General features: G+C 37.6%; 1 protein-coding gene across 9 annotated transcripts; it reads left to right on the top strand.

Annotated features, from left to right (window-relative positions):
• The first annotated feature begins 2,839 nt into the window (after positions 1–2,839).
• Positions 2,840–15,018, top strand: LOC103714763 (uncharacterized GPI-anchored protein At1g61900-like). 9 transcript variants are annotated; one of them, XM_039133682.1, is made up of 10 exons: positions 2,845–3,022; positions 3,242–3,297; positions 5,414–5,477; positions 7,989–8,398; positions 8,476–9,330; positions 9,910–10,155; positions 10,560–10,574; positions 10,663–10,803; positions 10,979–11,026; positions 14,284–15,018. In XM_039133682.1, the coding sequence occupies exons 4-10, from the start codon at positions 8,362–8,364 to the stop codon at positions 14,349–14,351; spliced, it is 1,410 nt and encodes a 469-aa protein (XP_038989610.1). In that variant the 5' UTR covers positions 2,845–3,022; positions 3,242–3,297; positions 5,414–5,477; positions 7,989–8,361; the 3' UTR covers positions 14,352–15,018. The 9 variants fall into 9 exon arrangements, with proteins under 9 accessions (XP_038989608.1, XP_038989612.1, XP_038989610.1 ...); XM_039133681.1 differs by having other exon boundaries at positions 5,313–5,477; XM_039133685.1 differs by lacking the exon at positions 7,989–8,398 and adding an exon at positions 5,313–5,325 and having other exon boundaries at positions 2,847–3,022.
• The last annotated feature ends 587 nt before the right edge of the window (positions 15,019–15,605 follow it).

Genomic DNA, 15,605 nt, shown 5'->3' with positions numbered 1-15,605 from the left:
TTGAGATTTGTATTGAATAAAATCTCATCCGTCGGTTTGGTGTTCTCAGTTGATTTGGTCCGCTTGATCGGGCTTCTGAGATTGGTGAGCTAGGTGGTTAAATTCGTTACCAGTAACCAGAACAGGAAAGGTAGGGTACCGATGCATCCCCAGAGAATAATGGTTTTGAGCTTCACCTGCAATTTTAGGGCACTCATTGCTATTATTTTGTCACAATGTTATTATTCATCCATTATTTTAAGATGTAGCTTTGATTAAAAAAAGAAAACAAGAGCATTAAGCACCATCAATTATTGAAGCAAGATGAGAGCATTAATTATCATTGTGAAAGTATGGCATGAGTTTTTAGTTTATTTTAAGTCTAACATGTAATGCACCATAGTTTGCAATGGTTATAATCATCTTGTAAAAACTTACTTTTTTATGCTAATTTGGAATCTTATCATATATGTTTTGGTAAAGTTTATAATTGTTGGCCAAAATAGTCTGTTTCGTATTTTTAGAGCATCCAATGTAGTCAATGAAGAGATATAACTCGATTGCTTTGAAAATTTGAAAATTATAATCATTGATCGACTTAACAATATCTTATGCTATTTTTATACTGTAGACTGAACATTTATTGTAATTGAATGTAAGCACTTTAAAGTGCAAAATGTGCCATGAATTTCACTTCCATTCATACTATACATATTTGATAAATATAAACAAGCAATTAAATCATTATTTGATGTATAATATACTTTATTGTTTCTTGTGTTAAAGAGTTATTGCCTATTTTAATAATTAATTGATGATTAGCAATGCTAGAAAGAAGCAGGATGCTTACATGTTGTATGCTGGCATTAAAAATAACCATTAGTTTTTCATGAGTTTGAGTTCTGGAGAGGGCATGATTTCCTTTTAAGTATCTGGGTTTGCATGGTGGTTTAGGTGAAGAGGAGCCCCTTTCTCTCCCTTTTAAATTTTTATATTAATATGCATTTTTTTGAAATATAGAGATATTGGTGGGATCTATCTGAAAAATCACTCTAAAATCTAAATCCCTTTCATTCATAAAAGTTACTCATATCAAGTGGAATATATGTCCCTTTACAGGAAGTAATGAGTTATATGTTATTTATAAGGTTTCTAAACTCATCCTTCTAGGATCTAATTCTAATAGGAGTAATACAAAAAGATACTTGTTTGGTATATACAAAAAGTGTTAAATGGCCCATGGCAGAAGAGCATTAGTGTAACCTTATAAACAAAACTTTTTAATGCAATTTGTGAGAAATTTTTATAAACAAAACTATGAAAGAAATGGTCATGAAATGCATGTAGGGGAAGATTTGGCTCCTGTCTTTGGGAGGATGTCAACAAATTTTATTAGCTAAAAATTGTGTACCTCTAGACATTTTGATTGGATAGAAGAACTTGGACATATCATAGAGTTTTTCATATTTTTTTTTAAAAAAAAACACTTAAAACCAACTGTCCTAACATATTTGATGTGGGCCCAAGTTGCACAATCAATAATAATTTTCAGATACCTTCATCAAAAAAATTTCAGCTCCAACACCCACCATTATTCCTCATTGCAGGTTCCTGCTTTAAGATGTTAAGTAGTAATTAATCAAGATAAACAGTGAATTTCTAGTACTTTCGAACAAATTAACATCCATTGTCATAGACTGGTTGGTAATGTTTAAAAATTGTTTAATTTAGAATCTAATTAAAATGGTTATGAGCTCTGCACCTACACACCCGTGTATGAGGCGCTGTTGTACTTAAAAAAAATAAAAAAAAAAGATGGTTATGAGATCAACCCAAAACCGAACTAGAGCTAGAGTTGTCACATGGATCTAACATGAGTTGGTTTATTCAGATGTATAATTTAACCAATTTTAGAGTATTTGCTCAAGCCTAACTCTAACTTATCAAACTCTCTCTCTCTTTCCCTTCTACATAGCCAACTCCCAAGTAATTGCACAATTGGACTCACACCCAACCTTTCATGGGTATATACTTCACTTTTGTTTCAAGAAAAAAAAAATACATTATGAAAAAAAAGTACATTTATCAAGTTGTAAATAATAATTAAAAAAATAGACGAGCGGATCACAGCCATCCATCCTTCCTCTCTCATGTTCTTTTAATTTAAGCATTAACTCAAACACTCCCCGACTCAAACCTAGGCCCCAGCCTTAATAATGAAATTATTTTATTCCAACCCATCTTTAATGTATTGTTATCCCCACCGCGTGAATAACTTTATAGGACTAAACACAGACATGACAGTTGTGCAATATCCCCCCACCCCAATAAAAGCATAGTAACGAGCCAATTCCAACGTCTTTCTTTTAGCGTTATTCTAGGAACAACTCACCGGACCCCACGCCTCCAAATCTAATTTCTTTTGCCGCCCCCTTGACCCCCGCCGCAGAATCCCAGGGCACGGTCCAATTAAATTGTGACGCTACGAGTCCCAAACAAAACTCTAACCACAATTAATTTGGTATCAGAGTTGGGTCCCGAAGTACTCTCTTACATTAAAGAACGCGGAACCCAAATTTCCTATCCCATCAAAATGACCGAATCAAAAGATCTGCCGTCCATCCGGTGGATCCAAGCTCAGACTTGGGCACGGTCCATATTTTCTCACCACTCTCAAAGCAACGAAATTGGCTCTCCGACCGTCCGATTAGTGGAGTCCGCTTGCTGTTCCATGGTGGTAATTTGGAGTCACTTTTTTGAAGGGCATTTTGGGAAGTCGGTTCGGACAATCATTCAGATAGCCGAAATAAATTGCCGTTTGGCATCCGCTGGTATAAAAGAAAGCTAAAAGCGCGAGAGAGAGAAAGAGGGAGAGAGAGAGAGAGAGAGGGAGGGGAAGAGAGTGAGGAGTATAAAAAGGAGAAAGAATTATGGATGGAAAAGGGGAAAGTAGCGAGGAAAGGAAGAAGGGAAAGGGGTTTTAGCGGAGGCGATTCGGAATCTGCATTTCGCGATTTGTGGTGGAAAAATCGCAAAAAAAGAGGTATTTTTTGTGGTTCTCTTTGCTGCAGATTTGTCTGATTTGTTGATTTCTTCTCCTGTTCCTAACCTAAGAACTTGTTGATGAAATGTGGGAGAAAGAGTAGATGTATAGGATGCTTGGTTGTTTTATTGTACCATTTTTGTTCTAAAGTCTGGATTCCTGCATTGCATTATAAAATTCTAGCAGTTATTGAGTTTAAAAAGGGATTTTTTTTTGCAGCTGTTATATGTTTGATCTGCTGATGAGTGTGGATTCTGAGTTACTGTTCGATTGAAGTATGGAGCGTCAGATATTTAGTGGATAACAGTTTTTGTTGTGTTATTTATCTGTTTATCTGTTTCTTTTTAGCTGTCACTTTTATGTGCTTGATGTCTGTTGAAAAGTTTTGGTTTCTCTTTTTTAATTTCACTGTACATGCTATGATTAATTGATAAAGCGGTATCTGTTTAAAAAAGAATGTAGACAGATTTTGAAAGTATATGAGCAGATCAAAAATTGCATCCCTAGATTTGAGAAAACAGGCTTGATCTTTTGCAACACAAGTTTGATGATGATATCCTGAATAGGGCGATCTAATTGAAATGGGATTGTAAGCAGTGTGGGGTGATCTATGAGAAGAACATTGTTTTCTTTTCGTGAATACCTACAACCCTTGCTCATTTATTGTGATTCTTTGTGGAGATTGTTTCCACTTTCAATGCAAAAATGTGGCTGATCTTTAATATTAATGCAGAGATAGTATAGATTGTGAGAAGTGGTTTCATTTGCATCTTTTCTTTTCATAGTCAGCAAACCTGTAACCCAAGTTAGATGAAATCATCCTCATACTAGTAGTAAAGCTAAGTTTGCTATGTCTTTCACTATTCTTGTATGACTCTTTTTGAGTGGAGGTCTAACACATGTAAGATCCTTTAGAAGACTCACTTGGTTGACAGAACTGGGTAGATATTATTTGCTTGTGGCAATGTTTGAAAGTGTGAGGTAGAGGGGTAGCCAGGGGTGCACTCAAAATTACCTAGAGCGCAGAAATTACAGAAATAGGCACAAGATACTTAAAACAAATTTAGCAACAATTAACAATTGAATGTTCGAAATATTGTACCTTATTTTCATGTCTGTTTGACCATGGAGCCATGAGAAAGCAATTGTTCAAAGTGGTGAAGAATTTCAAGAGAGAAAGTGGATAGAGAGAAGAAGAGTGCGGTTCTTTTTTTTTTTTTGGGGGGGGGGGGTCTAAACAAGCTTTCATCATCTAATCCTTTACCCGGCAAAATGGGGTTGATTATGGATCATAACTCTTAGTTCACTGGTTCTTTGGAAGAGCTGAGCAAATATTTATGATTAGCTTTTGACTATAGATAAACATTTAAAAAATTCACTCTGAATTCCTTTCCAGGGAACTCTAAACACGAGAGGGGCTTGCGAAAGAACCTCGAAGCCAACTGGTTGTAAGAGGCTTTCCTTAGTAGTTGTAGTTTAAGATCACGCAACAGGGAGCAGTCCTCCACTACTTTTCTAAACTCGTGAAAATCCTAGAGGAAGAAGTATGACAAGGTTTAGTCTTTTATAAATGAATGGCCTTCATCTATAAGGCACATTTTATAAGACAGTTAAATTGAATTATAATCTTCTAATAAGTTTTGAAGCTCCAACATGCCTCTTTCTTCACTGTATTGTGCTCTTGGTTTCATCATATATGACGTGGCCATCTTTGTCATTATACCATGTATTATCATCAACCGATATACCAGTCACCAGATCTTATTGTCATGTCAAATCATTTAGCGAACTCGTTCTTGGCTTTGCTTTTCCTAGTTGTACTAGAAATACTCAACATCTTCTACTTTTCTGCCTGGGTTTTTTGCACGTACACCCTCTTTATTGCCCAAATCTTTGATGCGTGCAGCATGATTGTGCTTTCTGCAATTCTAAAAATTTTTCTGTAGGGACTCATCTATCTTTAATGATCAGATCTTTCTAGAAGTGCATCTCCACATTATCCATCTTGCTTGATACTGCTTCTTGAGTCATTTTTCCTGTAAATCTGAGACATTAGAAACAATTAGCGATCAAACTGTGGTATATCATGAGAATCAATTTAATTGGAGTCTGTAATGACACATCAAGCTGCCTACACTAGACAATGTGATTAGCTAGGTCACCTTTTGAATGTAAACAATAATTTTATTGCTACCACGGGTAAATAGATTAAAGTATATTATGTTAAGAAGTACTTGCTTCTTAAAATATCTATCATTGAAGTAACCCTTCTGCATTCTCCATCCTGAAGTTTGTAGCTGCAGGTAATCTACAAGGCATTTCACTATATGCTGGAACTATGGTGTGTTGGTGAATAAATAACTGGGTGCCTTGTGGCACTTCTTCTTGCAGGCACCTATGTCATCAAAAGGTTGAGGAGATATGGAGCCTCTTAACGCTGATTTTCACCTTTGCAGTAAGTGGCTAAAAGAAAATCTCAGATTTTTTTCTGAAAATTTTCAAAAACAACATCTTAAAAAATTGTGACTTCATGACTGTCTGCAAGGCACTGCCATTTCCTATCCTTTTTCCCTTGTCATTATTTATGCTTTTGCTATATTTTCTTCATTTGTTTTACCAGTTTATCTATTTAAAGAGAATGTCTGAGTTAAATGGTTTTAATTTCTCTATTTGCTAGGATATAATGACTTTTTCAAAGATATGATAAATTGTTCTGTAGATATTTACTAACCATCGAATGAATAACACTCGAAAGGTTCTGGTCAGATGCATTTTTAACCAAAAATAAAATTGAAGCTGCATTAGAAAAGGCCATTTAACTTTTCCATAAGTATCTGACACGAGAATCTTCTAATAATCTGGCATAGAGACATGTTTGTGTCTTATAGATATATATGTATATGTAAGTGTGTGTGTGTATATTATATTCGAATATGTATTTTTTTTCTTTAAGGAGGGAGCGGGAGAGGGAAGAAGGGAGAGCACTGGGTTAGCATGGCTCACTTCCTGCGGGTTAAAAAGAGATCTTTTTTTGGTCTTGCAGGAGCGGCCCCACAAGCCCTATGCTCTTCCTTTTCCACTCTTCAGCTCCCTTCCTCCCCGACCTTGGCGCTTACTTTCTGGCTATCCCACAGGATCTTGTGTGAAGTGCGCAAATGGGCCCTTAAGGTGATCTAAGTCTCGAGTTTTATCCTTGGAGAGAAACTAGGATTAGAAAATCTTGATGGTCACCTGGTTAAGTGGCTTGAACCTATGACATCTTGCATGTAAGCAAGAGGGTGCTACCACTAAGCTAAGCTCAGTTTACATATTCAAATATGTATCCATGTATGCATATAATGAATAATGAGCTAATCCATGCTACTTAAGTTCATAATGTCTGATCAAATGACTGAGAGTTGCTATGTTAGACTCGGTAACTTTCATAAAGATGTGCCAAAAGTAGACATGTAACAATGGTAGCATCATGATTTGATAATATGAAGTGTCAAGCACTGTCATGAAATGTCCCAAGTGTCCAAGTGTCTGACACATCAAAATACCCAAAATTTGAAGTGTCCAGCTAGCACTACATAAAATCATCTACGCGTTAAGCATTCATGAATATAGCAATATGACATTTCATTGGCAACGCTGGCATATTGATCAAGCAATTTATATTTGCAAAAATCCATAAATACAAGAAGGAAAAGGGTGGGATTTTGTAATGTTTATACCAAGGTCCGCCGTACCGGTACCGGTCGGCGTACCGGTGGCCGGCCGGACCGGTACGGTACCGGTCCGGTCCGGTACGTACCGGCTGGTACCGGTCCCGTACCGGCCGGTACGCGGTGGTTTCAAAAACCACAGCGCGCGGTGCGGGGCCCAAACTGGCCGGTACGCACCCGTACCGGCCGGTTCAGATAAAAAATCGGAAAATACCGGTTTTTGATCCGTTCCGGTACCGGTCCACGGCCGGACCGGTACGTACCGGCCCGTACCGGCCGGTACGGGCCGGTACGGCATTCCATGGTTTATACTGGGTACACATGCCTGTAACATAGTTGAGCATGGGAATTATAAATTTTGCTTGTTAGTGTATTAAGCAATGAATGAGCTCTGTTGAAGTTCAACTGTACATATTTAACATGCAAATAACAAACTCTGACCATGATTATGGATATTACTATCATGGATTCTAAGTCCACCTTTTCAATACATGTCCCCAAGTCTTATGGGAAACCCAAAAATGTCCTTTTCCAACCATGATAGCCCAGCAGTTTGTTCTTCCTTTTTGTAGCCATCATCTCATTAAAAACATGCTTAAATTGGTAGTAGCCTGTAAAGTTATGTATACACATAGCATCACAAAAATGGATGTTAGAACATATTGCCATAAACATGGCTAACGACCTGAAAATATCTTATACTACCTTGTATGTTTGATAACATTGTCAAAAATATGTTATTTTCAAAGGTGTTCTTATATGCATAGGACATATTGGTGAAATGGCAATGCTCCTATTGATACAACTAGAAAGATCTCCTAGTTTTGCAAGGGGATTAACCTGTTTTTCTTTGGACAATCATTGTGAACACATAATTCCATTAGCTATTATCTCAGATCCTGGACAACAAACTTAAATTGGTAAAACATGCATTATTCCACGTAGATGCTAGACATAGCTACCTAAATATGACTATCAGGTTGCATGCTAAATGACCTTATATGAAAGTGATCACATTTAATATATTGCATGCAGAATATGTGTGTGTGTGTGTGTGTATAAATTTTAGACTTATTGGTACATCTTGTGGCTTGGTAATGCGAGGTGGTTTTGGTTCTGCAAAACTTGTTGGCAACAAAATGTCATTGCAGCATACTATCTATACCAGTATATAATGAAAATATGCATGATTAATCAATGCTTCTCACTGGACGTTCAACTGACCATCTCATGTGATGGCATGCGAGATGGAAAACCAGGATTCAACAGTACGTTTGAGAGTCCAACTAAGAGAAGGAAAGATGGGATTAGTGACATCATTGGGGACAGATGGGATTTCTTCTATAATTAGTAGTCTTAAAAAGGGTAAAAAAAGAAAGAAACATCAGGAATTCTAGTTGGACCAGGCTGGGAAGACACAAATGAATTGAGATTCCTGAGAAACCACATGAGCATAGGAGAAATGTGATATTTGAAAGGAAAAAAGTGAGTACTTGATGGCTGGAAGCTTGGGATTCCTGTGACCTTATGATTCACATCTCTCTCTCTCTCTCTCTCTCTCTCTCTGCTGGATAGTGTCTTTATTTAATCACAATCATCTACCCATTTTCATGTGTGGCTGTCTGGTCCACAATGTGTGCGACATGCTTTCCTGTTCCTTGCATGCAAGGTACCATGTCCTCTAATACTAATGATATTGATGCTTATAATTCAATAAATGCTGACTAGAGATATGTTTTATTGCAGGTACATTATATCGTCGATTTCTCATATTTGCAATTTGGTTATGTAGTTTCCAGCAGGTTGTGTCTCAGGAAGTAGTACTTAAACCAAAGCCCAGTGTTCCTGATAAATTTATGCTGTCTGATCCGCCTGCTGGCCTCTTTGATCCAATAGAGATCTCTCCTGCTGTCATTCCACGTAATCCGTATCCTGTAGAACCACTATCACCAATGTACCCGTCGTTTCCCAGCACATATGAGCCAGTTCTGACTGGGAAATGCCCTGTAAATTTTTCTTCAATTTCGGATATTGTGGATAAGACTGCTTCCGATTGTTCTGCACCTTTAGCAGCATTAGTTGGGAAAGTTATTTGTTGTCCCCAGGTTAATAGTTTGATGCACATTTTCCAGGCCACTTACAGCAGTGAATCTGACACGCTAGTTCTGCACCAGGCTGCTGCTAATGATTGTTTTTCAGATGTCATGAGTATATTAGCTAGCAGAGGGGCAAACAATACTATCCCTACACTTTGCTCTGTGAAACCATCAAATCTTACTGGTGGTTCGTGTCCTGTGAAAGATATTACATCATTTGAGAAAACAGTTAACACAAGCAAACTGCTAGATGCATGCAGCACTGTTGACCCACTTAAGGAGTGCTGCAGGCCAGTCTGTCAACCTGCAATCATGGAAGCTGCACTTCGCATCTCTCTAGGAGGAGCAAGTATGCTTGAGATTTCTAATCTACCTGGTGGTGGCACTGCAGTCAATGTTGTCAATGACTGCAAAGGGGTGGTGTATGCTTGGCTTTCTAGGAAGCTCTCACCAGAGGCTGCTAACACTGCTTTTCGGATATTATCTGGCTGCAAAGTTAACAAAGGTCTGTTGTATTATTATCTTGTAGTTTTGCAGCAAGCATTTTCCTTGCTTACAATAATATGACATGCTTTTCTCCTTCACCACCTCTCTCTCTCTATACGTGCATACATGCATACAAACATACATACATATATCCTGAAATCAGGCATTCCCCCCCCCCCCCTCTTTCAAAAAGTATAATTCCAACATTACAAAATTGCTTGAATATTAGCCAAATATTGCTCCATACTGAAAAGAAAGCTGATGCCAAAGCAATGAGATAAGAAAATTATATGAGAAAAAATAGGAGAAACTAGCAGACTGAATGGAAAAGTATGAGACTATATACGTATACTATTATAAATACCCATGCATGCTTCCACTCCTAAATGCTCATTTGCCTGCATGTGTACCTCTGTGCACTGATGCTGCATTAATGCTTTACCTTGCATTCATAGTCCTCTTATTGTATGCTAGCACTTGATGGTGGAACTATGTTCACAACTATAAATGCAATAATCAGGGATTCTGCTTCACACAATGTTGATACAACAACACAAGTTCATGACATGCGACTGACATTTGGTCTATTCTCTCATAGTTTGTCCCCTGACATTTGAAGAGCCTTCATCAGTTATCAAAGCATGCCATGATGCGGCTTCTCCGAGTCCTTCCTGCTGTGCTTCATTAAATACTTATATTGCAGCAATACAAAAACAAATGCTGATAACAAATAGGCAAGCCATCAACTGCGCAACACTCTTTGGGTCAATGCTACAGAAAGGAGGTGTTATGACAAATGTATATGAACTTTGTGATGTTGACTTGAAAGACTTCAGCCTTCAGGGTATATTTATGATTTCAGGCCTGTTTGGATATTTCTACAGGATTGGGCTGAAAATCCTGTAGGAATCGGGCCTTTTGGCCCTTCTAGCTTATATTTTATAAGAGCTTGTCCAAACCCATCCTAGATCCCAGTCTTTGGGCTGTGGGAAGAAAAAAAAGACCTATGGAGGTCTTATTTTTTTTTACTTCCTACAGGGTTGGGCTGGGCCATGTTTGGTTGATACATGGTCATGCTTAAATGAACAGTCCAATCCACGAATCATAAAGAATTTTCAGCCCAGACCTGTAGAAATATCCAAACAGGCTCTTATTAGCACTTTTATTCTCTACTTTAAGCCCTCTGAATTGTGACTGATCTCTAACATTATTTTACTTATGTTGATCTGTGCTATGCAATTGGGGCAGCATATGGGCAACAAGGTTTGCTATACACTTCTTTCAATATCGAATTCATAGGTACTTTTCGCACAGTACGGCATCTTTACCTATAGAATATTTTTGAATGCAGGTTGTCTGCTTCGGAGTTTACCAGCAGACATTGTACTTGATAATGTTACCGGAGTTAGCTTTACATGTGACTTGAGTGACAATATTGCTGCACCATGGCCTTCCTCATCTTCTCTTTCATCCTTGTCCCTTTGTGCCCCTGGTGAGTAAAATACTGATTTTCTAGCTGGTTGTAATCAGGATTTAGGACAATGTTTCTTGCAATTTTGCTTTTTTGAGACATATCCCAACTTACCCAATATTATTTAAAACAATGCAAGCTTGACGTTTTTCACGATTTGAAACTAATCTTCCAATCTGGTTTCTTGAATTTACAGAGATGTCATTGCCGGCGTTACCAATACCACAGACCTCTAGAAGCTCAGGTACGTTGTATTGAATGATATCAGTATTATTTGCTATGGACATGCTCGTATACATCATGTGCTCCTCAAACTGATATCCTCTATACCAAACTTGTGCTTGCAAGGATTTTCTCTGCTGATATAGTTGCATGTAATGTATTCTATCTCATAGGAATTATTGTTGGAGGCTTTCCGTTGTGTGTGCTTACAGGATGCAGGGATTATGTGGCTAAGTATCTCTCTAAAGTCTGGTCATTTTGAGCAATCATGTTGGATACTGATGTTCTATAAAACTACCTTTCTTTGCACCTAGTATAGTTGCAAAACTTACTAATATATGATGTCAAAAATGTTCTCCTTCAATTATTTCCTGGTGCTCCTTTTCCTGCCCTAGTGTCCAAGTTCCAAATAAGGAAACTTAAAGAAACACAGAATCAGAAACCTCACCACCCATGGTGTTAAGCACAATATTGAAGTAATGACCATCAAGTTGAGATACATGCTTATGCGTAATAATAGGACATTGGCAAAGACGGCCTAGATTTGTGTAGAAAGCTAGAAAAGAAGAACAGGAGATCTGAAAAATCCTATGGTAATGAGGATCAGCCTTTATATAGGGTAGTATGGTGAAGAAGGAAGCATAACCAAACCTAGATAAATGGGTTAAAACTTGTTGGCAATGGTTCTTATCACCTCGATATGCTCTGTAAATGGCCAATGCTATTGAAACTTTTATGGAAAACGACCTCAGAAGGCTATGAACCATTTAGCTGATGCTTGAATTGTATATCATGTTCGTTTATTAGTTTTCTGCTAGGGTGACCACCTCTATAACTTCTACATTGCATGTGGATATTGAAACTTGAGTGATTTTTTTTTTCTACTTAATTGGTAGAAAAATCATAGTTTAATAAGTGCCTTTCGCATGCTAGTTTATTTTAAACTCTGGGTGGTTCGAATGGGGGAGTATTCATCAAAAAGAAAAGTTTTTCTTTTTATTATTTCCAAAGGAAAGACCGTGCCAAATAGTTAGATTCTAACAAATGTAATTCTTCTTTGTCAATCTTGATAACACATTGAACTCTACGAACCATTCTGCTTATGCCAAAAACCTGATTGTTAGTACATCGATGTTGGCAGCCAAGTTTGCTTACCGTGCATCTTTGTGAATAATTATAAACCGACTAATAACAAAATGCACAGCTTCCCCCTTACAGTCAGAGATAATGGAAGATTGTAACGAGCTCAATTGAGGTCGTATGCCTAAATTTGTTTTACTAACTGCAGTTATTTTGTTCTTTCTTTCTTACTTTTTGATTAAGTTTGGGCGCACTGCTTTTTTTTTAGAAAAAAAAATTGTATGTGGCTTTGTTGAAGTAATTGGGACCTATGTCCTCTTTGCAAGAGGAGCAGTGTCATTCAAATATGAGGTGGAAATAAAAGAGTTCAGCTGTTTTTGTAAAACTTAGACGTGTAAGGTATCAGTTTGTAGATGACAAGTTACAGCATGTCTAGGAGTTCAAAGAATCTTATCACTGAGCAGGCTCGCCTTAAGGTGATACTTAAGGTATGCGGTCAAATTCTTTGTTTTTTCTTTATCCTTGAAGTAATAGGCCTTGCTTCACATTATACATTGGAATATTATGTTGTATTATTCAAATAAGGGCAGACAAAGAAATATATTCCAAAGAGGAAAGAACTGGACTGTCTTGACCAGCAAAGAGAGCTCTAGAAGAGAGAATTGTAAACATATAATGAGTTGGATAAAGTGGTGCTATTTTTATGATTTTAAAACCTGAAGCGCTGTTGTTCCCCATGTCCATTAGCTTACCGATCAGGAGTAAAGGTTCATTTTAACTGTTGGATTATATCAAATGTCATCTTTTCTCCCTTTTCAGAAACTCTGATATAATATGAGATCTGATATTTACTTCAGATTCAATCAGAAGATCAAATTTACACAATGTTTTTAATCCAGCAACATATTTATGGGTGATGCATAAATTTGAGAGATCTCCTTCAACATGTGGGCACCTAAGAAGCTTATGAACAAAGATGGTTTTGGTGTAATTGAAGACGCTCCTTCATATCTGTATGCGTGCAAGGAAAGTTGGTTGCTGGTGGAAAAGCCATATGATGATGAGAGGCTCCAGCTGATGAGGAGATGAAAGTTTAGAAGTTGCTGCGATGAACTGAATAGGGGCAGATTCATATGGCACATAAAATAATCATAATTTACCGTTGGATGTGTCACTAAATCAAGTCAAAATTTCTGTGCAAATTATTTATATTATATCAATGGTGCACACCAAGGAGGACTTGAAGCTTCTTGAATAGGATGGTTGAGGTTGATTGTGTGGCATGATTGCTGGCTCAATGATTTTTCAGATGCTTCATATACTGCAAAATAAATGGCACTGGCCACTATGGCATTTCATGGCATCAACAAAGTTTGGATTAAGCGAGGCTGTTTGAAGTATTTTTGAAACTTGGATTAGATTATGGGATCTGAAGTTCTGAACACAGCTTTCTGTCTGGAGATTTTAGTTGTATTTGAGTTTTGCAATTACGTGTTGGACTAATATAGACTCCAGTGGTGTACGAGGGATAACCTTTGTGCTTGAAAGGAGTGGCTATAGTAGCATTTGTGCCTGGTAAGGCAAGTATGGGCCATGGTTCCTCATAGATTGTAAGAGAATACTAGAGTTACAATGGACTAGCTGTGATCGGTAGGTCAGTGTAATAAGAGGGACTAATAAACTTAAATTTTCCATATGGATTCTTCCCTTCTCTCGTGAATATTTGAACCTGCAGGATTTTACAATATGCTTCTAAATAGGCAACCTAAGTTTTTGTCATTTTAAAAGCTCATTGTCACTAATTTGTACCCTTTTTTTTCCAAAAAAAAAAACTAGAGGAGAAATTAGTTAAATTTATCAGAGAACACTATATGCTTGCTTTGAAGGTGATTCATGTGTTTTCTTAAGCTATCGGTCACTGATTTTTTTTGTTTATTTATCCTTTTTATCGGCGGGCAATGTTTTTAGAGTTTTTGGATTTGAAGAATAATCAGAAGTCATGCATGCTTGCTATTGATGTTGCAAGTTGGTTCCTCCACGTACGGTTCAATATAGTCTGTGTGAATTGCTTTCTAGTTTAGCACCTAACAATTCCTTATTTTCGCTGAACAGATTTTTTTCAGTTACTTATTTAATTCACATCAAACTCAGGCTCTCTGCTACATGTTTGCTGACAATTTGATGTTCCACCTCTCTCAGGTAGCTATGGCATCGAAGTGAGAACTTCGATTCCCCTTCTGTATTTAGTGTCCAGCTTATTGTTTTGAAGCGCGCTCTTGGGTTTCAAAGTTATATCCAGCAGATATTGCAGAGGCTGGGAGATCCCTTTCCTGGGTGGTCGTTCTGTAAATCGAGCAAGCTGATCCCTTTTTTGATATGCTTTAGAACCAGAATTCTATGTGGGGATATGGCATGAAAGACCCTTCGTAGGGACACCAGTGTTCTTGAAATGAAGAAAACACCCAAATGATCCCAAGGATCTTTGTGAATAGGAAGTAAGCTGAATGGGTGCTTCTCTCCTTTGAGGCCATCTCTGCCATTTCCATTATTTTTGTTCTTCAATGGTAACTTTGCAGCCTTGAAAGCATGCACGGTTGTTGCTGGGCTTGTTGGAGTGGAAATGCTTGGCATTGATGCAGGTTTGCGATTTGCACTCTAATTGTAATATCCTGCCGATGGATTCATCTCTAACGAAACCATTTGGGCCTATCTCGTTTCTCTTACAGTGATTGGTGTGTTAGCTGTATACTGTGGCTTGCTGTTGCTTTTTCTTGGTCCTTATTCTCAAGTAACATAGATTTCCCAAGTGAATTGAGTGCCATTGGGCTGTGGGATTATCCCCTGCTTTGACAATAGTGGTTTGATACCGGAACTCCGTGTTAAAATTACCACCATATATGATCTTATTAGTAAAAGAACGGGAGCTTTCACTTATTTTTGTCTCTTTTTTTCCCATTCCGGATCCTAAAATGTTCAATTAGAATAATGTGGAAGCAGCTAAACCTTTCCCCTCCCCCCTTCATTTTATCTTTTAGCATGTCTCTCCTCTAAGAGCATTTTAACTTAATATATGCTTGACTGTTAATAAGTTCCATTTCACTGGCCTTGTATCAACCCAAGTGTTGGCATAATTTTAGAGATCATGTAACAATTTGTATTATTCATAATATTTTTTTTATTAGTGTGATCATGTATTAATTTATATTTTTTTTTATTAACATGATCTTTTTAGAATAATTTTAGAAATTATATGGCAACATGTATCATTTATGCTATTTTTTATTAGCGTGATTATATATCGGTTTATATATTTTTTGTCACGCCCCCACTTTCGCGGAGCACGTGAGGCACCTAGCATCCACGTGGGGGCTACATGAGGAGGGAAACACGGGTTTTCCTGCCAGATATTGTCCGGTTCCGGAGCTTCACGCAAGCGTCCTTCATCCTTCTCCGGTTTTGTTTTCCATCCAAAACGCGTCTGCAGGATTTGCAGACATCCGCCTCATATGCCCAGGCTCTGG

This window comes from Phoenix dactylifera, chromosome 14, assembly GCF_009389715.1.
Source record: "Phoenix dactylifera cultivar Barhee BC4 chromosome 14, palm_55x_up_171113_PBpolish2nd_filt_p, whole genome shotgun sequence".
Lineage (NCBI taxonomy): Eukaryota > Viridiplantae > Streptophyta > Magnoliopsida > Arecales > Arecaceae > Phoenix > Phoenix dactylifera.
The sequence above is the reverse complement of the archived record's forward strand: the minus strand, read 5'-3'. Positions and strand labels throughout refer to the sequence as shown.